Genomic DNA, 26534 nt, shown 5'->3' on the forward strand with positions numbered 1-26534 from the left:
AAACCTACGTTTCTAGCATTTGTAGACTTAGAGAAAGCTTTTGACAATGTTGACTGGAATACTCTCTTTCAAATTCTAAAGGTGGCAGGGGTAAAATACAGGGAGCGAAAGGCTATTTACAATTTGTACAGAAACCAGGTGGCAGTTATAAGAGTCGAGGGACATGAAAGGGAAGCAGTGGTTAAGAAGGGAGTAAGACAGGGTTGTAGCCTCTCCCCGATGTTATTCAATCTGTATATTGGGCAAGCAGTAAAGGAAACAAAAGAAAAATTCGGAGTAGGTATTAAAATCCATGGAGAAGAAATAAAAACGTTGAGGTTCGCCGATGACATTGTAATTCTGTCAGAGACAGCAACGAGCAGTTGAATGGAATGGATGGTGTCTTTAAGGGAGGATATAAGATGAACATCAACAAAAGCAAAACGAGGATAATGGAATGTAGCCGAATTAAGTCGGGTGATGTTGAGGGTATTAGATTAGGAAATGAGACACTTAAAGTAGTAAAGGAGTTTTGCTATTTGGGGAGCAAAATAACTGATGATGGTCGAAGTAGAGAGGATATAAAATGCAGACTGGCAATGGCAAGGAAAGCGTTTCTGAAGAAGAGAAATTTTTTAACATCGAGTATAGATTTAAGAGTCAGGAAGTCATTTCTGAAAGTATTTGTATGGAGTGTAGCCATGTATGGAAGTGAAACATGGACGGTAAATAGTTTGGACAAGAAGAGAATAGAAGCTTTCGAAATGTGGTGCTACAGAAGAATGCTGAAGATTAGATGGGTAGATCACATAACTAAAGAGGAAGTATTCAATAGGATTGGGGAGAAGAGAAGTTTGTGGCACAACTTGACCAGAAGAAGGGATCGGTTGGTAGGACATGTTCTGAGGCATCAAGGGATCACCAATTTAGTATTGGAGGGCAGCGTGGAGGGTAAAAATCGTAGGGGGAGACCAAGAGATGAATACACTAAGCAGATTCTGAAGGATGTAGGTTGCAGTAGGTACTGGGAGATGATGAAGCTTGCACAGGATAGAGTAGCATGGAGAGCTGCATCAAACCAGTCTCAGGACTGAAGACCATAACAACAACAACAACCTATATATTTTTTGTTGATTTGTTGATATGTTCTAAACTGCAGTGCATGTGCACTTATGTCACTTGTCAACATGATTTTTTACCATTGCGTTTATTTGTTGTGAAAATTTTGAAGAATTTTTCAGTGCATGTGCACTTGTGTCATGAGTTAATATGTTTTTTACTGAACAGTGCCGTAGACACTGGCGAGCAGATTGATGCCGTATTCCTGGACTTCAGGAAGGCATTTGATACGGTTCCGCACTTACGTTTAGTGAAAAAAATACGAGCTTACGGAATATCGGACCAGGTTTGTGATTGGATTCAGGATTTCCTAGAAGAAAGAACACAACATGTCATTCTTAACGGTTCAAAATCTGCAGATGTAGAGGTAATTTCGGGAGTACCGCAAGGAAGCGTGATAGGACCTTTATTGTTTACAATATACATAAATGACTTAGTTGACAACATCGGTAGCTCCGTGAGGCTATTTGCAGATGACACGGTTGTCTACAAGAAAGTAGCAACATCAGAAGACTCGTACGTACTACAGGAAGACCTGCAGAGGATTAATGCATGGTGCGACAGCTGGCAGCTTTCCCTAAACGTAGATAAATGTAATATAATGCGCATACATAGGGGCAGAAATCCATTCCAGTACGATTATGCCATAGGTGGTAAATCATTGGAAGCGGTAACGACCGTAAAATACTTAGGAGTTACTATCCGGAGCGATCTGAAGTGGAATGATCACATAAAACAAATAGTGGGAAAAGCAGGCGCTAGGTTGAGATTCATAGGAAGAATTCTAAGAAAATGTGACTCATCGACGAAAGAAGTAGCTTACAAAACGCTTGTTCGTCCGATTCTTGAGTATTGCTCATCAGTATGGGACCCTTACCAGGTTGGATTAATAGAAGAGATAGACATGATCCAGCGAAAAGCAGCGCGATTCGTCATGGGGACATTTAGTCAGCGCGAGAGCGTTACGGAGATGCTGAACAAGCTCCAGTGGCGGACACTTCAAGAAAGGCGTTACGCAATACGGAGAGGTTTATTATCGAAATTACGAGAGAGCACATTCCGGGAAGAGATGGGCAACATATTACTACCGCCCACATATATCTCGCGTAATGATCACAACGAAAAGATCCGAGAAATTAGAGCAAATACGGAGACTTACAAGCAGTCGTTCTTCCCACGCACAATTCGTGAATGGAACAGGGAAGGGGGGATCAGATAGTGGTACAATAAGTACCCTCCGCCACACACCGTAAGGTGGCTCGCGGAGTATAGATGTAGATGTAGATATAGAACTTCAGTGCCTGTGCACTTTTCTCATTTTTCAATTTGTACTCATTCTGTATACATTTTCTGATTTCCTGATATGTTCAGTGCGTATGCACTTCTGTCATTTGTTACTCATTGTATATATATGTCGTCATTTGCTGATATATTCTGTACTACTGTGCCTGTGCACCTTTGCCATTTGTAAATATGTTTTGTACTCATTGTAGATATTTTGCCTTTATCTGATATATTTTGTACTCGGTGCATGTGCACCACATTTCTTTAATGTTCTATATCTGTATATATGCTGCAAATGTGAAGTTAATTAATTATAAAAAAAATTGTTGCTCATGGCAAGTCCAAATGACTCACCATCGCTGCCAAATTTTTGACCTCCTAGTGGAGGGTTATGAAACACGTATGTATGCAGGGTATACTGTACAGCGATGGCGAGCCATGAGAGAATCTCTGACCAGAGAGTTACTTATCGTTGCTAGTCTGCGCTTGACCGCGCGAGAGTTCAGTTGCATGTAGGGAGTCGGTAGTTGCAGTTGCAAGAGAGTAGTGGTACGTAGCGAGTCGCGAGAGTATGTAGTACAGTTGCGGTTAGCAGTTGTGTGTGAGGAGTCGGCGGCCGTCGACGTGGCTCTATGGTCGGGATTCAGGACGAGGTATATTGTTAAATAAGGTAATGAAGCAGCATTGCGCTCATCTGATAATGTACTGGATCTTAAGTATAATTAATTTGTTCAAGAATCGCCCTAATAATAATTTTGTTTTCAAACCAAGCATTTTAATAAAACAAACATTTTATTGAAAGAAAATTTCCCTTGCATTTCCGTAAAGAAAAAATTTACTTAAGTTCAAAGAATTTTTGCGATGCATTTCCTCCAAGCTATGTCGAAAAAAATAAGAGCACATGCAATTTTACTGAGGTAAGAACAGGGCCTAAGATCGACATTTCGGTCTATTTGCGTTTTCAGTGTCACTGAGATTTCATTTTTTTTATTGAATTGACTTTACATTTTTTGCTGGTAGGCTAGACTAGGTTCTATTCTCGTTAACATTTAAATATTGTCTTTCAAATTTCTCTGGGGAGGTTACAATGTCGGCAGGTTCGGGAGTTTTTACATAGGGTAAAGAATAAGAAATTAATATTACTACCTGTAAATTAAAATGACAGTTGGCAGTATAAATAGGCCGATAAGGCAGGGGACAGTAGGTTAACAAATAGGTGTATCTCTGTTTAGATTATAAGATTATTTGGAGGGGTAATTTGCAATGTTTTATTACAGAATTGATAATGGTTTGTTTGTTGTTTTGTCACATAAGGATTTTTGGGCAATTATAAAGAGATAGTTTAGACACACATTTAATTGCAAGGAGATCAGAGAACTCGATTATTTGGTGAATGGTATCAAGTCAAAAATCCGTGTACAGTATCCGTATAAATTAGGTTTTCGTGGGTATATAAGGAATTAATTTATGTGTATGTATGTTTTTGGCTCAAGTTTTGAATGGTTTCATGTTTGTTGTAATTTCGAAATTGTAAGACGTGGTCACACCAAGTTAGGTGCACAGAGGTCAGAGAATTTTTGAAAATGAAAATTAATAATGCTTACCTAGGAAGACAGATGTATGTTTATCTACTTATCTGAGAATATTTTGGGGAAATAATTTATTGTTGTATGGAGCAACGATTTGTGTATGCAGCTTCGCTGCACGGAATTAAACGAGGAGTGAGATTTGTCCATATTCGTTGTTAGTTTTGAATCTAAGGGAGTTATTTAAATTAAAAGAAAATATTAATCTGCCAGTGAATTCGATTGGGAATCTGTCACAAGATGCATGTCTCTAGTGGGACTTGAATAACATGTCAGAATCATTGAAGGATCTACGGTCATCTTGCAAACACAGTAAATCAAATGTTTACTGTGGTGTTTAGATCTGTTTGTATCGATTCCAGCGGGGGAAGCGTTCAGTGCAGATCCTGGGTGGTTTCAGAAGGTGTTTGCTTTTAGGTATCTACACCTGATTCGAATTTAAACAGATTTGTTCCCGAAAACGTTGGCGATGGAATGCAGAGCCATACAGAATTTCAGTGAGGTACTCGGCTCTGAATGTGTGGAACGCCTCTGGAGACTTCGCTGTGGCAAAAAGATTCTGTGATAGTGAGCGAAGTGGTGCTGATATTTCTGCGGCATTTCAGTAGACAGTGGATTTCGATAAATGTATAGCTTTATTTGGCATTTAATTAATAGGCCGCAATTCGTAATTTACATTAGATATAACTTTCTTTAAACTTAAAGCATGCTGCATCAACACCACTACAAATAATTACACTATTGATCTGGCGCTTAGGATATTTATACTATTGTATTATAAATTTATGTCTTATAATTTTGGGTGCTACCTCATGATACATGGCACGCCAACATGTTATGAAGTGGAGGTGTATTAGTTAACGAGCATTTCGCTCTCATATTGTCGAAAAAGTTAGCCTTCAGGAATTGTGAAATAAGCCTGTCGTCCAGGATAGCATGCCACAAAGAGCGCTGATTCGCCACGAGATGGCGTCTATTGTGCTATAGTGTGCGAGTGAGACAGGCGAGAACCTGCGTCTAGGGAAACCCAGTAGAAGGAGTTTGTGGCCAGGGAGACGTAACAGTGTAAAATATGGCGGACATAATAAGATCGGGCATAAAGGGAAACATTTATGGAAACTATTTAATTCTGTAGTAATTTAGGGAATGAAGCAACAGTAATTTTAAACCACCATCCTCCCTAAATTTTCATGGTGATCCCAATAAAACTTGAGTACTAATCACATCAATAATAGTTTAGGATTTACTGTTAGAGTGAAATTAACAAGTTTTGTAACAAAGACCTGAATGCTAAAATCTGAACGCTTTGGTCAATCTTAACTATCGACATTTAATATACAAGCGCATCATTAAAATGACAAGCGCTGTAAATATCAAGTTTGTAACTTCATTTGTTTAAAAGATGTAGTAAATTTAAATTATCAGTATTTTCAGTTAAGCATCAGATCATCATTTCCTTCACACTAAACACATTGAACGATGACAGCATGACATCTTACTGAATCATTAGGTAATAGAATATTTGTTGTAAAGTTTAGTGCACAATAGTTACTTTTGTTCTTTATTTATTTATCAGAAAGCACACTAGTGCCAGACTACTGGACGTTGTCATTCGAAGCTAAGAAGGAAATTATATTGGTTTTATGTACAAGAATTTAACGTTTATTATGTAATGGACATTATAGTTACTTAATTCAGACTGTAAAAGTGATCAAGCTTTGATTATTTAAATATGTTAAAATGTGAAATAATGTAGAATAAGCTGTAGCCGATCAGATGGACGGCTTCAGGAAAGGGAACTGCCCCAGTAAGTTGGGCGAGGATATTCGGCCAGCGGAAACGCGGCCGCTGACCGACAGAGGACAGTTCGGATTGAGACTCGAAAGCGGACAGTCGGTCTTTAGGCAGCTAGGCAGCTTGTGCCAAATTGATAGTTTTATTAATGGGATGGGCGAACTTATACCAGAAACAATAAGTGCCAACATAGCACCCAGATTCAAATACTGCCCACTTACCTCAGTTGATGTAGAACGGTCGTTTTCAGCTTGTAAGACACAATCTTACTACAGAACGTTCGGAACAGTATTTGGGCGTTTATGTTTACAATAGTAGAAAAATGTACAATAAGTGATATACGATGCTTTGGCCCAATAGTATTAATTAAAAGTTAATGCTGTTCCAAAAATTTTAGGTTATTTTTTTCAAAGAAAAAGTTACGGAGTTTTTTGAGAGCGCCCTTCTACGTCCAATATATCTGGAAGTTCGTCCTGTACATATTGATTGCTTCGCTGTGACTCACACGCGTCTCATCCGCTTGTTACCGACAACAATAGCTAAGTAGGAACAATTCTTGAAACACAGTACGCGATCCCATTTTGCAGATTTTTAGAAAATAACCGCAGAAAGGTCCCTTCTTAGGTTTGAATTTGAGATATAATGCACACCGTAAATACTACGTCGTTTTTTGTTATTTGATCTTGCATATCTGGACACTTTTCATGCATTTTTATGCATTTTGATTCATATATGGATGCATATTCTAAGGTTCTTATAATGCATATAATCCGGTCTTTACTGATCAGTGTCTGATAGTCAGTCACATGGAGTTATGTAGATTAATGTCTCTTAAATCTCAGTGTCGGGATAACTTTGTCGATTTAATAACAGGAAACAACTCTCTCACGCATGTGTTTAAAGGTTAAGTTGGAAGTAAAGAGGTACATCGGCAGCCAGAAGCGAGAAGGGTCTGACAATTAAATCCAAATCTGTCTACACCTGATTCGAATTTAAACAGATTTGTTCCCGAAAAACGTTGGTGATGGAATGCAGTGTACGAGAATCTCTTTGAGAACTCATATCGAAATGTTTCAGTTACGTAAATGCTGTAAGTCATGCTTGGTCCACATATAATTGCCTTGAGTTGCGGAAAATATTCCTGGTCATGAACTTGGAGCTGATTTTTCCATACGATTACTTTTTTTCTGGTAGTATCAATCTTGTGATCCATGCCAATTGCCAGATTACTCTACCCTCGGATTAAGAAACTTAACAAATTCAAATAATTGGTGACGTCGATGATAAAAGATATTTTCAACGCTATTTATTAACCATTAACTCGGTTTTCTCCGTTAATGGCCGCCTTCAGTTCAGCCAGAATACACTGTCGTTCGTCAGAAGACAAGTGCATCGTATTGTATTTGTGGTTGGCGTTGTAATAACTTTCTAATATGTGGTTTACTAGCACATAAGAGTGGCATGGCCTATTAAGCATTTTACATAGCCTTTAAGCTGTACCAATATTAAAGTAATTCCTATTCGGCACTGAACGATGTGGCTTCCACACTTCTCTTTTTTGGACAACTGGGTGGATGCCACAATATTCACAGTGCACTATGTAAACGTAATTTAATGCAAGTCGATTTGTCAGCAAACTGCATGGCGTCTGACTGCTTTGCAGTAGGGGCGTCCAGCTTCAGCCTCCACTTTCCTTTCCCTCCCCACCCCTCAGCCACACTCAAGGCTGCGCTCAGAGCGCTGGGCAGGAGCGCGGCGTATGATAGTGAACATACACCTGATTTTTGGAACAGTAAACGTACAGATGAACTACCGGACTTAGATTAACACTATACGCTTATACACTGACAAAATAGAACGCACGTCTAGGATGACTTTAATTGCAGCAGAGATAAAAATTTGGGCGTCAGATGAGTAATCAAGTCGACAATAAAACATAAACAGCATATTCCACCTCTTTTACATATTGCCTGTTGCCTGCATGCGTTTCTCTCTTACATTTTCTTTAACAATATTAATAATATGCACTTTATTTCAACTTTCACTGAAGGACTTGTAACACCATAGCTCTAATGCTCAACTGATTTATTTTGCTTTTGTTTCATTTAATGTCACATTGCTGTGCTTCTGTAAATGTGTTTGATTGAACAGATAACACAAAATTGTATACTCTTTTCTTTGTCAAACCTTTGATGTCATGATTTGATCCTATGCAATGTAGTGTATCTGTTATTTAAATTCTTTGTCCCATTTGGAGGGGACAAAACTTACTGTATATGATTGTAATTTTGTGTGAATAATTTTATGTAAAAGTGTCAATATGCGAAAATGTTCTGTTTTATTTAATGTGTTTGTTTGCTGTTATGTAAACTGCCGACCTTCACTTAGGGTTATTAGTTAATTTGTATGTAAAAGGTGTAGTGGTTCCCCTCGGGAACGGAACTGTGTAGCGCGCGTAAATTGTGGTTGGCCTAGGTAGAAAAGGTGGAACTGATAGTCAGTCGGAGACGAGCTACGAGTCGGAGACGAGCTACGAGTCCGTGCACTGCCATGTAACAGATGCATATTGTGCTGGTTCCGAGAGAGGCTTTTCCTGCCGCTTTCCAGTGCCTCGGAAGAATGGATAAATAGCTGGAAATATTCTGGGATTGGTATCAATCATCGCCACCAAGAAATGACAGAGTCCAGCAATTCTACCTGCAATTCCACCTAACAACATGTAGTTGCCACCACCTTGAAGGATCTGCTTAATGGATGTGTTAGTGTGCTCAAATATAAGGTAATTTATATCTGAATTTATGTACCTACCTTGATTTTTCTCCTTATCATAACACCTCTCAGGTTCCTCTCCGTTTGAGCTAAAGTGATATCCGAGTGTCCTTACTAAAAGAACATTAAAGCCCAATATTTTGCTCATTAATGCCTCTTCAACATAGTAAAAAGAAAGTTAAAGTTAAGGTGGCAAGAGAGTGAGTTAAAGTAAATGTTGTTTGCTGAAAATATTCCCATTAAAACTGCTTATTAAAGTGCTGTTGCTAACTTCAAAATTAAAAGTTCTTAAGACTGAGGCTTATAAAGTAAATGATCACATTGTTGTCTGTAGTAAATTCGAAAAGGTGAGTCAGTTTCTTGCAATTTTGTCAACATTGTGTTTCGCTGTAGTAAAAGTGAGAAAGCTGCAGTTGTGAAGCGTTATATACTCATGTTTGCTAAGTGTTTGTCTCTCTTGTGTATTAGAAGTGCATATTAACAGTATAAAAGGATTCACAGTTTGTCTGTTGTATTAATGCGCGGTAACAAGTAACGGAAAGACCACTAATTAGTAAAACCATAATTTCTTTAAGCCCCGAAAGTAATAGTGTATTTCGCTATCTCTTATATTTTTGCAAATAGTTTGTGCTGCTCCAGTTGTTAGCTTCAATCTTACCGTAAACATATGTATGTGTGAGAGTTCCCTGCACTCGCGTGTGGCAAAGTATAGGTTGTGTTTATCCATTAAAGTTACTAATAACTATTTTCTTGAACGAGAATGTTAATCATTTTCTTGCCTAGTTAGGCTGGCGACCGTTTTCTTTATCAGTTAAACAGTGCAGATAGGCAAAATTTTGTTTGTTACTGCCTCCAGTTTTGAGGTTATGGTATAACAGTAGCAGACGGGAGATTTATAGACTGTTTCTCATATGTATTTTGTTATACTGAATCAATTAACGACAGATGTGATTTACACTTACATTTTCATATATTCTGTGTTTTAAATGGTAATTGCACACGAAAATTGTGTACTCATAGTTTTGATAATTGTAATAATATATACTCACTTAGTTAGCCGCAAAGAGACATAACCAGCGTTATAAACCGCGTTGTTCTGATGTGTGTCCATTTCAGCTCTCTGCAGGTGATGTACGTAATCTTGTTGACTTTTTTCTCACTCATGTGTACATTTTAAATAATTTACTTATTAAATGTACAATACAAACAACGGAAAATAAATCATTTTACGAAAGAAACTCACTGCTTTTATTTATTACTCAGATGAGTACAAATAGGGGAACTGTGTATAAGCCTCTGTCATGTTTCCAAGATATCACGTACCAAAAATCTCATTTAAAAGAAGAGTGTGCAATACCTTAAAATAGTCGTTTTGTGAACACTTATACTGACTGGCACTGATGTTTTTCATTAGCGTGCATAAAATATACAATGTAACTTTTTCTATAGGTTTTTCCATAAAAATTCGTGTCCTGCAGTGTATACTACAGTGTATGTGTTTTAAAGCTTATATACTTATGTATTGCCGAGTTTTTACTCAGAGCTGCGTACTTGGAAAAGCATGTTCAGCAGGACGTATGTTCCGTTGAGTACCTGTCGGAAGAGCAACCCTCAGTTAGAATAAGATATATATAGATAAATAATAAAAGTCAAGAAATGTGGCTTTCACATTACTTGTAAAACCTTGAATGCAATTCAATAGTGATTTAACTTCCCAATTTTTTATACAATATTATGAACTGCTTCTCGTGTACGAACACCAATTTTCAATCTCCTTCTAATTGTTTCAGTGCTAATTTTATCATTTTTACTGACGTGTTATTGTGTAAGGTTATACGCTCCAAGGCTTCTACGAACTATCAGGCCACATTCATTATGGTTCTAGGCCGTCCCTTCTTTCTATGTGATTTGCTAGCTGCTACTTATTTAACTATAGAAGAAAGCACTGTACCAAACACCTTTGATGATGAAAGATCGTCTCGTTTAATGATCTCTGTAATAGATACAAATGTGTAAGTGGAATGTGATTCAAACACAAAGTAGCTCGCTTCAAATTTTCTACTATATAGCTCTCTAATAGTGTCACTTCCTGTATCAGTTGTACAAACAGCATGTGCATGGAGTCATTTCTCTGCCGCTTCTCACCACTTTTTCAACGAACGGAGATCGAATGTCAGAGTGACACCACGTCCATGAGCCCGCTGTCGATTTGCCTTGAAGCTGGCGAGCAATCGCCCACATACAGAAAGACCAGGGGACTTTACCGTTGAATCCAATGGGCGAAGGGTGTTCCAGTTATTTAATTACATATGTGCATCCTTTGTTTCGTCTCCAATTCTGTTTATGTGTACCGAATGAGAATATTTCTGTTTAGGGCACAATATCTGTATGAGATAGCATTTAAAATTTAACCGTATTTTAAACTAAAAATTAAAATATCATAAGAAATCTGTCTTCATATTAAAACTTAGCCCAAACACTGTATAACATAAAAATGAAAAGAATGCCATAGGAAAGCCTGCATATGGAACATGGGAACATACGGTCGCTGAAAAAAATCAGAAGTCGTGCTCACATCTACCGGGTAACATCCTAGAACATGCAGTGGGCACTGAAATGTGCAGTTGTTTGGCAATTTCCTTAAGCATATGGACAGAGATTTTATGTAAAATTGTCAGCTGCTACGGACAAAGTGATCAACAGCTGGAAATACGTTGGAGAATCAGATAAACTATACTAGGATCATGTGAGTTGAGTAAGAACTAATCATCGAATTAAGGAAGAACAGAGCTGCTTTATTAAGCCACACGCTAAGTAATGCTATTTAGGGTAGAAGGAGTGAGAATACACAGTAAAATTACTTGCAGACAAGGGCAGTTCTCCTTAAGGGAAGTCCTGCAACAGAGGTGAGGTAGGTGTTTCTGAAACAACAGCTCTGTTTTAAGAGCAAATTTACATAGCAGTGAAATCAGGTCTAAAAAGCAACCAGAGAGGAATAGCTAGAAGCGTTTGATATTTGATGGTGCCATAGAAGAATGTTAATATATAAAACGACAGAGAAATTTGGAATTGAAGAGCTAATGGAATGAATAGGAGAGGTAAAGATACTCAGGAAAATCCTAAACAGAACAATAATAATGATGACAGGTTTCTTAGGCACCGATTTAAGAAAATTCGAGTGTGTTTGTAACTGATGAGGTGACGGCCTTCATGTACCTGGAATTTTGAGTCACACTACTGTCTCCGCAGGCCAATTCGCTGTCAGGTCCGTTTGCTCATTTCTGTGGATTCCAGCGCCTCCTTATTCTACGTTGCTAGACTCTCGATTGATGAGGAGGCTATATTGTATATCATTTCTGGATGCCTTAGCATGTATGTCACAAAATTATCCCTATCATAAAACCGACAGCTATGTAGCACTTGTGCTATTTCATACAGGAATAGTTAACTTAGCACTGTAGACATCAACTGAGGTAAACAAATTGAGATCAGGATATGTATGTTCAAGATTCATGATCTGCTTACTAACCTGGAGCAACATCTGCTTGGACAGTTGACACGTCTTTCCCACTGTGATCTCGACTGGCCTTCCCACCATCATCATGAAGATGAGCAAGCTGCGTTTGAAGTGAGAATTGCAGTTGATCCAACCACAGCCGAAGGCCGAATGAGACAGCTTCTCACTCTGCAACATTGTAGGTGTCATTAACGGTGACGAGCACGGCAAAACGATTTACAATCATTCTTTCGGTGATTAAAGATGTTATCACTGATTCTTATTTCGATGACTTATTTAATTTAGGCATAAAATGTCATGCTGTCTCAGAAAATTAATTTGAACAATTAGTTCATTAGCCCTCTCGAAACGTAAATGTTTGCGAAAGCATACCTGACCTCTTAGCAACAAATAATCCGGGACAAATAGGGAGTATCATGACGAATACAGAGATTAGCGACCACAAGGCAGTTGCTGCTAGGCTGAATATCGTAACACCCACAACCATCAAAAAGAAAAGCAAAGTTCATCTATTTAAAAGTGCTGATAAAAATTCTCTTAACGTGTTTTCAAGAGAGAGTCTCAACTCATTCCCACCTGACCAGGTAAGTGTTGAAAAGATGTGGAATGATTTCAGTGAGATAGTGTCGACGGCAATTAAGAGATATATGCCACAGAAATTAATAAGTGATGGTGCTGATCCGCCATGGCACACAAAACGGGTCAGATCGCTATTGCAGAAGCACAATCCCCAAGATTTGCACAGTCTAGCAGTAGTTCGAAATATAGCGCGTACTTCAATGCGAGATGCTTTTAATAACTTCCACAATGAAAGTCTGGCTCGAAATCTGGTAGAAAATTCTGCTAATACATAATGCACACCAGTGGCAACACGCTATCATTACCTTCACTGCGCGATGACAACAGTGAAGTCACTGATGACAGTACCACTAAAGCAGAGTTATTAAACACGATTTTCCCAAACCCCTTTATCAAGGAAGAAGAAGTACATATTTCTGAATTCCAATCAAGAACCACTGCCAACGTGAAACATAGAAGTAGATATCCTCGGTGTAGCAAAGCAGCTTAAATCACTTAATAAAAGCAAGTCCTCCGGTCCAGATGTATACCAGTCAGGTTCCTCTCAGAGTATTGTGGCATCATAACTCCATATTTAGCAATTATATACAATCACTCGCTCACAGAAAGTTCGGTACCTAAAGACTGGAAAATCACTGAAGTCACACCTATACCCAAAAAGGAAAATAGGGGTAATCCGCTAAATTACAGGCCCATATCACTAAAGTCGATTTACAATAAGGTCTTGGAACATATACAGTGTTTGAACATTATGAATTACCTCGAAGAAAACGATTTATTGACACATAGTCAACACGGATTCAGAAAACATCGTTCTTGTGAAACACAATTAGCTGTTTTACTAATGAAGTACTGAATGCTATCGACAGGGGATCTCAAATTGATTCCATATTTTTAGATATCCAGAAGGCTTTCGACATAGTTCCTCACAAACGTCTTCTAACCAACATACGTGCCTGTGGAATATCGCCTGAGTTGTGCAACTGGATTCGTGATTTCTTGTCAGAATTGTCACAGTTCGTAGTAATAGACGGAAAGACATATAGTAAAACAGTAGTAATATCCAGCGTTCCCCAAGGAAGTGTTTCTGATCTATAGCAACGACATAGGAGACAATCTGAGTAGGCCTATTGGATTGTTTGCAGATGATGCTGTCATTTACCATCTTGTAAAGTCATCAGATGACCTAAACGAATTGCAAAATGGTTTAGGTAAGGTATCTGTGTAGGGCGAAAAGTGGCAATTGTCCCAGAATAAAGAAAAGTGTGAAGTTATTCACATGAGTACCAAAAGAAATCCGCTAAATTTCGATTACGCGGTAAATCACACAAATCTGAAGGTAGAAAATTCAACTAAATACTTAGGGATTACAATTACAAATAACCTAAATTGGAACGATCACGTAGATAATGTTGAGAGTAGAGGAAACAAAAGACTGCGAATCATTGACAGAACACTTAGAAGGTGCAACAGAACTACTAAAGAGACTGTTTGCATCACGCTTCTACGCCCTATTCTGGAGTATTGCTGTGCAGTGTGGGATCCGCATCAGGTGGGACTGACGAATGACATCGAAAAAGTTCAAAGAACTCGTCAAAGATGTGACAGGTTCCAGGAGACCTGGCGTCTACATGACATTTTGCGAGAGTAGAACAAGACAAGGAAGAAGACCAGAGATTTTACCGCTCACGCTGCATCAAAAATCCGTTTCACCTGATCATACTCTGGAGAACTGTTACCGAATCAAAACTGAAGAAACACTTGTAGTGACTGGCTGTGTCGGCTTCTGGGGCAGTGTAACTAAAGAAGCTATGAAAATAAATATCACCAACAACATCCGCAGCAGACACGGCTGCCTACAGCTCAGAGTGGATCGGGGTCCAGCGATCGCGTCGTTGAAGCGCACAAGGTCAATCTAGAGTCCGTGTAAGCCAATACATGACGATGCCGTGAGCGCCAGTGACGTCACAACCAGCAGCTAGAATATATAATGGGGTACCAGCAGTTAATCAGCAGTCATCCACTTGACAATCGCAAGGGAGTGCTTGGTCGCATGTTCTTGGCATTTGAGTTTTAGGCGGTAGGAAACCTTAGAACATTTTATTCATGGTAAAGTTTCGCCAGATATAAGTCAGCTAAGATAATTCCTAACAGTACAGAAAAAAAATCAAGAGAGGGCGGCGTGCAGAGTGAGTGAGGACCTCAGAAAGAACAGCCATTAGTTGGACGTGGGTGGCGTCGCAGGCGGAAGCGCTGACAAAGAATCTCGAGCCAGTTGGGGGCAGGCTTGCTGAGCGTCACACGTGTTGGCTCGCGAGTGCACAAAAATAGCAGTGGGGCATAAACTGCAATAAATTTTACCAAATGCCGATGAGCAAGGTGAAGCAAGTGCAATTATTCCTGAAATAAAATGAAATGATCGTGTGGCATTGTTAACCTAAAGGCATCATCCAGGGAAATTCGGCCAGCGAGTTGCAAGCCTTGTTTCCGGTGACGCCACGTTGGGCGACTTGTGTGTCGGTGATGACGACGAAAGGGTGACATGGACAACACAACACCCAGTAAAAAAGCGAAAAAAATCAGGAATCGAACTCGGGGCCACTGCGGGGTAGCAAAACACGTTCCCACTCAGCTAAGCAGGCGGACGTTAGTTCCGGAAAATGTGCGCAACACACTTTATTAAACTGGTTGAAGATAGAAGCTCCAAAGTGTGGATAACGAACGGTAAATCGGTTACGTACACGTTGACGTGGAAGGAGTGAGATTAATGTATATCCTGACTCAAAAGCCGTGCGGGGTAGCCGAGTGGTCTGGAGCGCCTCCCCTTGTCGTGGTTCGCGCGGGTCTCCCCCAAACCCCCACCCCCCTCCCCTCGCCCGAGGTTCGAGTCATCCCTCAGTCACGGGTGTGTGTGTTGTCTTTAGCGTAAGTTAGTTGAAGTTAGATTAAGTAGTGTGTAAGCGTAGGGACCGATGACCTCAACAGCTTGATCCCATAAGACCTTACCTCAAATTTCCCCAAATTTTTTCCTGACCGAGAACAACTTTTAATAGTTTCGATGTTAATCTTGGCCTGCATCGTGACCGTGATAGGTAGGGGACATTCAACTAACAAGTAACATTTTTTGGCTCACTTCTTCACGTAATTCGATAGAGAGTGGTTTTGTATTGACGGTAAATTGTACCAAGACATCCGTGTAACTATCCAAGAAACTTAAACTACAAGTTTTTCAGTCCCTGAAATCACCAAGAGTACTTTCCCAGTACTCATGTCGACAGCAAAAGGTAGCGATTCCTGGCAGCGCCACCGGTTGTTTCTGCTGACCCTAGACGACACCGACTAACAGATCGTCTAACTGTGAGTACTCATTAAAAGACTGTCCAGCGTCCAGTGAGGCTATATCGAGTACATCAACTTCTGGAGCAGAAATGTTAAATATTAAGGAACTTGACTTCAACATTTACTAACTCAAATAACTTACCTTCAGATACTTTAACAATCAGTAGTTTACTTATTCTTTGTACGTCTAACAAAGCAGTCCTCCGCTGCTAATAATGGTACATTGCAAAATTCTTCCCCATGTTCACCACAGGGGAAACTTTGTAGTTAAAAGTAGCAAAGGTGTTGTAATGGAGTCCCTTATCGAAATTTTGGTATTGTGGATTCTAAGGTGATTGTGAGCACGCGAGAGGGATTGGTGACAGAACTGTTCTGTTGTGGGAGGCTATTGACATTGAAGGACGCAAGCCTTGCCCCCAGGGCAAGAACTGAGAAGAGATGCCATAAAAGAGTTACGACGTAGCTGCATGGTACAAGAAAAACTGATATGGCATGAATGGCTGGGCGATACCGACGACCAAGTTAAGCCACCTGAATTGGGACTACAGGGGCGGTGGTGGCGTAAACTGCCCCATCATCAGTCTTTGCCCCAACGTCCCAGATTAATTTTCAAACATATCCCCTGTCTTATAAAGTAAGGGCATGTGGCGCTGATGACGGTGGTCCATCTGTTGCATATGGACTTTATGCTCAGCGGCCCCCCTTGGTGCTCTCCAGAGGAGTAGACTATATGCCTGTGCCAGGTTTCACCCTTTCCTGTAAGAAAACGGAAAAATATTGTGTAAATTGAAGGTGAAGGGGGAGAAAGGAAAAGAAAGGGAAGGAACTAATGATATCATGTGCATTGGGACTTATATGAGGAATTACTGGCGACAACCGGAGACTTATGCTGGACCGGTCACACATCTCCTTCATGCTCGTTTGTTTCAGATTTCCGCTGGAGATCGAACGTAAATGTGCATCCCGAATTAATCTTGTGGATTCATTGCGGCAACACCGCATGGTGGTCTGACGGAAACCGGTGCATCCACCTCGGAGTAGCCGTTGAAATCGCGTCGTGTCGCAGGGCGGCAAGGCGTCCGCCCAGCAGGTCTGGACCCAACCGCAGAGTCGCAGTGTTACCGCTTAACGACACGACATCCCAAGGGCTCCCGGCGAGGCTTCAGAAGCGGTTAAGTCTAGCGCGGAGAGCTAAATCGAACGCAATAGATTACTTGAACGATTTAATTCAGACCAGTCGCCAGTTAGTTCGTAACGGGTCAACTGTATATTACACGATCTCACTGGATGGGGCATTAGTCTTCTTTCTGGCTGAGCATAATGTTTCTCGTGGTAACGTGCGCTTTTTCCTGCCACTGGACTGTAGAGTGGTGGTACTCCACCATTTTCTGAAAACAATACACTTACTTAACGCCTTCCGATCCACTGAAAAGCTCCACAGTATTTCCAATTTCTCTTTGCACCTCACTCTGAACTTTTTGTGCGTGCTCGCTCCTATGTGAATCTTACATACCTCAGAACTGTAACTTCGACCTGCTCGTGTCTGAAAGTAGTATCTGACATAGTAGCATCATATCCTTCAGTAAGAGAGTGCCAGACCTGTCAAGAGCCCTGCGAGAACTGGTACAATCAGTGTCATCGATCTTCATACATACAGTCCCGACTGGACCCTATCCGTTTTTCATCTGTTTACAGATCTTAAGGAACGTCTACGATGACTTCATTTTGACAGTAATGAAGCAGTGCAAGAAAAGATGATTCCGTCAACAAAGTCAAATATTCTGCAGTGACGGTATCCACAAAGTGGTCTCTCGTTGGGAGAAATATGTTCGTCAACAAGGAGAGTGAAGTGAGAAACACAGTGATCAGCCACAATATTATGACCACCGACCTACTACCGCTATAAACCCGTCCAGGGGATAACAGCTTCTCCTAGTGAGGAATGACTGCTAGTCAGACTCACAAACTGTGGATGTAGTAACAGTGAGTGTGCTGCCCGTGTGTAGAATGAGGAAGGGGCGATCTATCTGCGTTTGACAGTGGGCAGGTTGTGATGGCCCGGAGGCTCGGAATACAGAAAACGGCATGAGTTGTCGGGTATTCGAGGAGTTATGTGGTGACTGTCTTTAACGCGTGGCGAAATAAAGGTAAAAACACATCCAGAGATGGTCGGGTTGGGCGGCCACAGCCCATTACAGATGGCGGATGTCGTAGGCTGGACAGACTGGTAAAACCGGACGGGCGGTGAACTGTCGCGGGAGTAACATCACAATTTAATGCTATGCGGAGTACAACTGTGTCTGAACACACAGTGTACCGAGCACTCCTAACGATGGACTTACTCAGCTGGCGACCAACGCACGTGCTAATGTTAACACCACAACATAGGCGACTACAAATGAAACGGGCACAGTAGAACAGCGTTGCATAGACTCGTGAATCCCGATACCCTATTCGTAATGCCGATGGGAGGGCTCGAATCCTTCATCTTCCACGGGAACAGCTCCTTGACACATGTACTGTGGGACGAAGACAAGTCGGCAGAGGCTCCACTATACTCTGTGGAACATTCAAGTGGGCATCCATAAGTCCAGTGGACCTCGTGCAAGGCACCATGACTGCATATCATACGTTGGTGGCAGACTACGTACACCCCTTCATGCCGATGATGTTTCCCGACGGCAGAGACATTTTTCAACAACAGAATGTCGTATGTCACAAATCCAGGAGAGTGACGGAGAGGTTCGAACAACACAGTGGCTAGTTCCAGTTGTGCTGCCCCTCTACTCATCATGTTAACCCGATCGAAAACGTCTGGGATGTGATCGAACATGCCGTCAGAACTCATCGCTGACGTCCCCTGAATTTACGGACATTATTTGAGCTGTGTATGCAGCAGTGGTACCAATCCCCTCCAGCGACCTTCCAAGGCCCCATTGCTTGGATACCACGACACGTCGCTGCTGTTATTCGTGCCAAAGGTGGACGTACCGGCTATCAAGTAGGTGGTCATAAGGCTCTGGCTGATCAGTTAAAGTACGTAGAATAAAGATGTAGAATGTTTATAACGTCTGTTTCACTTGGAAAGCCTTAAGAATATTCACAGAAAAAAATCGGAAGTGTTACTTATCAACACGCCCTCGTATATTATGATTTTGCTGGTATTTCCAGTAGCATACATAGCTACTGAACGCAACTTGTGTTTGGAATAGAGTTAGGAGTGACGAAGGAATGAATTGGAACCTTATGACTTCTGCTGAAGTACTTCTGCGTGATAGCAAAACAGTAGCAAGCGATGAACTTCGTTCTTTTCATAACTTTCTGGGAGGATTGGCACGGAGACGGGGTGGGGGCCTAGTCAGCAAGGAAACGATCGCACTACTTTGAAATTATGTGTGAGGTGCGTTGCTAGTTGCATAATGCTCTCATTATTAAACTCAGGATGAATATAGTCTCGGCATTTAAATGGTTCATATGGCTCTGAGCACTATGGGACTTAACATCTGAGGTCATCAGTCCCCTACTACTTAAACCAAACTAACCTAAGGACATCACACACATCCATGCCCGAGGCAGGATTCGAACCTGCGACCGTAGCAGCAGCGCGGTTCCGTAATGAAGCACCTAGAACCTCTCGTCCACAGCGGCCGACCCTGCATTTAAAGCGCGATGAGTTGCACTACTTCAAGGTATTTTTACAGATACCACCTCTGACACTTGTTTACTGTCTTAAAACGCTAACAAAAGAATATTTGCGTTAATGAGGGGACTACGGGTGCGTTTCAGATTTTTAAATTCGGTCAAGGGTTATATAACGTACTGAAAGTCTAATTTTTGTTACCGCTGAAAGCCGTTAAACGAGCAACCTGAAACTGACAACGTGCGTCTTCAAATATGAACGCTGAGCAGGGCTAGGCATTTAGTGATATAGATGGCAGTGTGGCATGACGGTGATTAGAATTAACATAGAACCTATTAATCGATCCAAATCATAAATCTGCAATGATCAACATGTATTATGTGAGCATATCTGTATTAACCGAAGGATAAACTTCATCCTTACGTATCTAAATAGTAGCTTGAAGTTACTATTGTTAGTGAATTGAATAATTTATTATCTGACTAATAATAAAATACACTGGTATTCAAATTTAGTGCCACTTGGAATAAGTCGAATGAAGTTTGAGGTGCGGCTCAAAGAGGTGCACAACCGAGGCGTTCGTGTATATCTTTCGCTATGTTGTGAGATTTAGACGTTTTATTCACGTTTGAATAACGTTTATGCAATGTAGAAGGCGGGCAGTGACCTGCACCAAGAGACGCACGTTTTGAGATACCATATTTATCTAGTTTGTACGTCAAATTTAAATAGTATACGAAAATTATGTGTTTGTGAAAGGGTGGCGAGAATTCGCAGTTAGCAATGCTTTATAAGCAGCGAGAAATTGGTGCATGTGGCCATTTCAAAGCTCAGTCTGGGCATTCAGTTTGTGAGACGGGAAAGTGATGTGCCGTATGAGATCTCACAAACACCTAACCTGGGTGATAAAAAACGTTGGACAAGTTTCGGAGTCTTGAACTTTCGACGACTTTACGCAGTTTGGTATTCATTCGGATTTGGAATTGTCGCGATGTTTTGGAGCTTGATCATGTATTTCATTCCATTACATGGCTACAGGACTTACACTTATTTAGCAGACTTTCACTATGTTCTCTTTTTTATGCGCTGCATTGGGTCGTTGTGGTTAAATACCTATCGCATGAACTGACCGTAGCGGTCACGCGGTTCCAGACTGCAGCTCCTAGAACCACTCGGCCACCCCGGCCGTCTTTGTGTAAGAGTGCGCGATCTGTCGATTTAGTCTAACAGGTTCACACATTTTCCGAGTTCTTTGTGCAGACTGGTAGAAGATTTCTATCTCAGCGATTTACTCTTAGTTAACCAACCAACTGAGAAGCTTATAACCCTGGCGTTAACATTAACCATTCCTACAATGCCCATGATGTGCTTGCCGTTTTCTCTGCGAAATCCATAATCACAAAACCGTATTTCAGCTACAATCTTTGAATTACACTACAAGCCCTTAAAATTGCTACACCACGAAGATGACGTGCTACAGACGCGAAATTTAGCTCACAGGAAAAAAGATGCTGTGATACGCAAATGATTAGCTTTTCAGAGCATTCACACAAGGTTGGCGCCGGTTGCGACACCGACAACGTGCTAACATGAGGAAAGTCTCAAACCGATTTCTCATACACACACAGCAGTTGACCGGCGTTTCCTGCGTTTCCGACTTTGATAAACGTCGGATTGTAGCCTATCGCGATTACTATAAATCGTATAGCGAAAAAAATGGTTCAATTGGCTCTGAGCGCTATAGGAGTTAACTTATGAGGTCATCAGTTCCCTAGAACTTAGAACTACTTAAACCTAACTAACCTAAGGACTTCACACACATCCATGCCCGAGGCAGGATTCGAACCTGCGACCGTAGCGGTCGCGCGGCTCAAGACTAGCGCCTAGAACCGCTCGGCCACTCAGGCCAGCTATGGTATCGCGAGGTTCCCGCTCGCGTTGGTCGAGATCCAATGACTGTTAGCAGAATAGGGAATCAGTGGGTTCAGGTGGGTAATACGGAACGAAGTGCTGAGTCCCAACGGCCTCGTATCACTAGCAGTCGAGATGACAGGAATCTTATCCGCATGGCTGTAATGGATCGTGCAGCCACGTCTCGATCCCTGAGTCAACAGATGGGGACGTTTGCAAGACAACAACCATCTGCACGGTTGACGAAGTTTGCAGCAGCATGGACTATCAGTTCGGAGACCATGATTGCGGTTACCCTTGACGCTGTATCACAGACGGGAGCGCCTGCAATTGGCGTTCTCAACGACGAACATGAGTGCACGATTGGCAAAACGTCATTTTTTCGGATGAATCAATGTTCTGTTTACAGCATCATGATGGTGGCATCCGTGTTTGATGACATCGCGCTGAACGCACATTGGAAGCATGTATTCGTCATCACCGTACTGGCGTATCACCTGGCGTGATGGTATGAAGTGCCATTGGTTACACGTCTTGGTCACCTCTTGTTCACACTGACGGCACTTTGAACAATGGACGTTACATTTCAGATGTGTTACGACCAGTGGCACTACCCTTCATTCGATCCCTGCGAAACCCTACATTTCAGCAGGATAATGCACGAAAGCAAGGTGCAGGTCCTGTACGGGCCTTTCTGGATACAGAAAATGTTCGGCTGCTGCCCTGGTCAGCACATTCTCCAGATTTCTCACCAACTGAAAACTTCTGGTCAATGGTGGCCGAGCAACTGGCTCGTCACTATACGCCAGTCACTACTCTTGATGAACTGTGCTATCGTGTTGAAGTTGCATAGGCACCTGTACCTGTACACTTCATCTAAGCTCTGCTTGACTCAATGCCCAGGCGTATCAAGGCCGTTATTACGGCCAGAGGTGGTTGTTTTGAGTACTGATTTCTCAGGATCTATGCACCCAAATTGCGTGAAAATGTAATCATATGTAATCATTCTAGTATAATATATTTGTCCAATGAATACCCGTTTATCATCTGCATTTCTTCTTGGTGTAGCAATTGTAATGGCGAGTATTGTACAATGAAATTAAAACATTTTCTACAGGACTGCAAACTGAGAGACAATAGAAGCAATGCAAATAGAAGAAAATAGAAAATGAAATGTACGATCGCGATGTTTTCATGTGAGCGCAGTTAGATATAACCTTCTATGAAATTATCCATTTTTACAAAACAATTGTGTCGAATTCCTACCGATTTCCAATGAGTTCAGCAGTGTCCTCTGAATGAACACTTACCTGGTCAGTTGTGATTTGTCCGAAAATGCAGTACATCCCTGTCTGGAAGAGGACAGGAGGTATCGTCAAGAACGCCTTCATCGCCTTCGTCAGATTACCGTCTCTCTGCAGCAACTATTCAAGACAGAATACTCGTATTTAACTGTCGACTGCCTGGGAGATCAGCTTGGCCTAATTTCTAAACACTATTTCTATATTACAATAGTGAATAGATGTCTTTATGCAGTTACTTGTATATGCACTCACAAATGCACACACACACACATACACACACATACCGTCATACAAAACATCATAGTAACGATGGTATATGAGAACGTGACATAAAATTCCTCCACTTAGGCTGGCATAAGCATGAGTAAAACAACTAGGCGAAAGCCCAAAATAATTAACATTTAAGTGATGTGTCTTACAAAATACATGGTTTAGCAAATCATAGCGGCGACTCTACCATAAAGGAAATTTAGATAAAGTCAGTACAGCACTCACATTCTCAAATCGTAATGCGAATAGCTCCTGCCATCAAACAAAAGAGGATTGACGATCACTGATATCCGAAACAATCTAAAGCAACTCATGAAACTGAAGTCAGAGTTTTCCTTGGAGTTAAATACTACCACTGTATCTTATATAGGGATTTTCTTTACTTCATAATTATGAAAACGTTCATTCTGACAAACTCAATGAATTGAGGCGCTGAGAAACTTATGGGCCTGAAGCACACCTTCTTTGATTTTGAGATTTTAGCACATGTGAATACCCCTTAAATCTGCTGATCTAACTGTAAAGCAGGTGTATCTCTAAGTATAAGCCCACAATGGAGGGTAAGTTGAGGAGAGTTGGACCACTGGGTGGGACAGACCAGTGGAGTGTTTCACAAGTGCGCTGCTTGAGAACAGCATCCGCTACTTCTAGCCACCGAGTTTGCTATCTGCAGATAGAAGTCGAGATGGTCCACCTCTGCAAGAGAATCAAGATAGAAAGACCAGCGTTACGTGGGAGAGATGGACCACTTGTTTTAATGTAGGAGAGGTGGAGCACTATTGAATTTAGCTTAAGGACTGTACAATAATATCAGTGAAAAAGGCCGCAGCTCCAGACTATGCTTATTTGCTAAAAGATACGTATGTGCCAACAAATGGGAGAGCAGAATCTCATGCAAAGGCCTACCAACCACTTCAAAGCTCATCAAAAAATCTAGTGGTCCGAAGCACATCAAAAGAGCAGAGATAGCTGCACAAGTTAAATTTCTTCACTGACGCAACTTCGGACCCCACTCCTACTAAACAAAACCTCCAAGAATAGCACTTGAAAACTGATTACTCCTAAGCCAACACAGAAAAAAATTATGAAGAAATATCTGCTGCTTCTTCTGTTGATAAAACCATTGATTCCAAGAGGAAGTCAGTAACTTTATCGATATGGCTAATATTTGCTGTAAATATCTAAACGGTAAATAAAAGAAGGATAAGAAAAGAAAGGAGACAGGAAAAGGACACAAAAAGGTCACCAAATGGGAATACTAGTGAAGAGAAAACAGGTAGACGAAGTTAAAAAGGAAAAATATTACACCTTGTTCTTCAGTTGCAGACGTTGTAGAAGATTAAGAAAAGAACTTCGTTGAATGGGATGAAGACTGAAGTACTGGCTGTTATAAACTCTATTACAAAATTAATAAAAATGGCGGTTGGATTCAGTGTGCTTTCTGTAGACGATGGTCATATATGTGTTGTTCAGCACATGATAATAAGTGTAACTACTGTGGTGAGAGAGCGGGCCGCGGTGGCCGAGCTGTTCTAGGCGCTTCAGTCCGGAATCGCGCTGCTGCTACGGTCACAGGTTCGAATCCTGCCTCGGGCATGGATGTGTGTGATGTCTTTAGGTTAGTTAGGTTTAAGTAGTTCTAATTTCTAGGGGACTGATGACCTCAGATGTTAAGTCCCATAGTGCCCAGAGCCATTTGAACCATTTGCGCTGAGAGAAATATAGCCCAATGCTAGAACAAAACCAACAACTCATTAGAAAAGCCACTATTAATTCAAGACTTATAATTAACTGATAATACTGTGTGGGACTAAAATATTTAATGCTACAATTCTGTGCTCATTGCAACATATTCAATATAAAAATATATGATTTTAATTGAATCATATCTTCTTCTGTAGCCATTTTTATATGGTCCGTTTCTCCCAGTACAAAGGGCCATCTCACTTGTACACGTACAAGTGAGGTGGTCCACCCATGTATATTTTCATTTGTTCATATATATTGTATTTTAAGTGGCAGTGCCTCAATAATATGCTGTACTTAAGTGTATATGACTCTCTATACGAACATCCTGCCACAAATCAAAAGAGGTTGAAAAATACACTATTTTTATGCTGGAGGAAGAAGTGGTCTAGCTCTCCCGGACTTATACGATACATGAATATTCATGAAAGGCTGTCTCACCTATTTCTCGGATGTTCATTTAAATATGGGCCCAAAGCACAAAGCTTAGTACGGTTGCACGGCGTTGCTGAATTTCTGTTTAAGTTTGGCTACATAATTTAGTGTCTACATCATGTGTGGAGCAGTAGTCGGAGGTATATCGGCAGCTTTATCTGAACCTCAGGTTACAGAATGTGCTTAACGAACATGATAATAATGCGGACCATGAAGTGTTGCAATAGGTCATAATTGTGTGTGTAGTGCATTTAGTATCTGTTGTTTACTTTCTGATTCTAGTTTCAGTTCAATCACAAACCTAGCAACGGGCAAAACACGCTGTTCATTTACGTATGGAAATTTTGTGAATAAACTTTAACAACAGTAATCCTAAGCATTAACCAATGTTTCATAACATAAAGTGGGATCATTATTTTTCATAGTAAATATGGAATTTTGAGAATTGCTTAAAAACAAGTCAGAACTATGAGACTCGTGGTTTATCGAAAAATTAGATTTTCACAAACATTTATTTTTCTCGAAGCTTTATGGGAGTGCTTTGTACTCTTTTTGTTCTCAGTACCTGAATTAAAGAATAACAGCTCCATGAAGAATATTCTACGTGTAACACTCTTCGAACTATCGAATGAAAAATATTAGGGAGGTTCACCATGACATAATGAAATACGTTTTCAGTACCCTCAATATAGTAGTATAACCATAAATCACATCATCTCTCAAAAATTCTTACATAAAATCACTTAATGAAACCATTTTGAATACATAGATCTAACTGTCTAAGCAAGCACAGGCCTTTATCTTAGATTTTATCTGACATTGATGATAACAATAAGAAGAGAAACAATAAGAGGTATTCAAATGAAAGTAACTCGTGGAATAAAAGCAAGTTCAATGTTTACTATTTAGAAAGAAGAACTGTTAAAACGTTTATTCCACTACGTGTGAAGCCGAGCAATACCTACATGGAAAAATGTTTGCGATTGTCTACTGAACCGTGACTGAACCCAGGCTTCCACCTCTTCGACCCAAGCAAGTCGACGGTCATGAATATCTTTCTTCTGGGCTCCAAAAATACGAAAATCGTATAGGAAGAGATCGAAACTGCATGGAGGATCTGTTAGAGCTTTCCAGTGAAACTTCTGCAGCGTAATCAAAACAGCCTTGGCTACATGTGGTCTGGCATTGTCCTGCAATGGAATGAAAGTCGCAAAGATTGTTTGGACAACGTTGCAGAACTTTCTCTGGAAAGCCCTACCACG

At 40.8% G+C, this 26534-nt stretch overlaps 1 protein-coding gene and 1 non-coding gene across 2 annotated transcripts in view; both read right to left on the reverse strand.

The window, feature by feature from the left end:
• Positions 1–10026: 10026 nt before the first annotated feature.
• Positions 10027–26534, reverse strand: part of LOC126189591 (odorant receptor Or1-like) — a 48306-nt gene continuing 31798 nt past the window's right edge. Inside the window, exons 5-7 of the mRNA XM_049930958.1 lie at positions 22828–22941; positions 12061–12216; positions 10027–10124 (exon numbers count right to left, since the gene is read on the reverse strand). Coding sequence (XP_049786915.1) covers positions 10065–10124; positions 12061–12216; positions 22828–22941 — 330 coding nt within the window. The 3' untranslated portion in view covers positions 10027–10064. The remainder of the gene's footprint in view (positions 10125–12060; positions 12217–22827; positions 22942–26534) is intronic.
• On the reverse strand, positions 21432–21513 carry Trnas-uga (transfer RNA serine (anticodon UGA)). The gene is given in 2 exon segments: positions 21432–21466; positions 21476–21513. It is a non-coding gene; the product is annotated as a tRNA-Ser (tRNA).

Source organism: Schistocerca cancellata, chromosome 1 (genome assembly GCF_023864275.1).
Source record: "Schistocerca cancellata isolate TAMUIC-IGC-003103 chromosome 1, iqSchCanc2.1, whole genome shotgun sequence".
In the NCBI taxonomy this organism is placed as follows: Eukaryota; Metazoa; Arthropoda; class Insecta; order Orthoptera; family Acrididae; genus Schistocerca; species Schistocerca cancellata.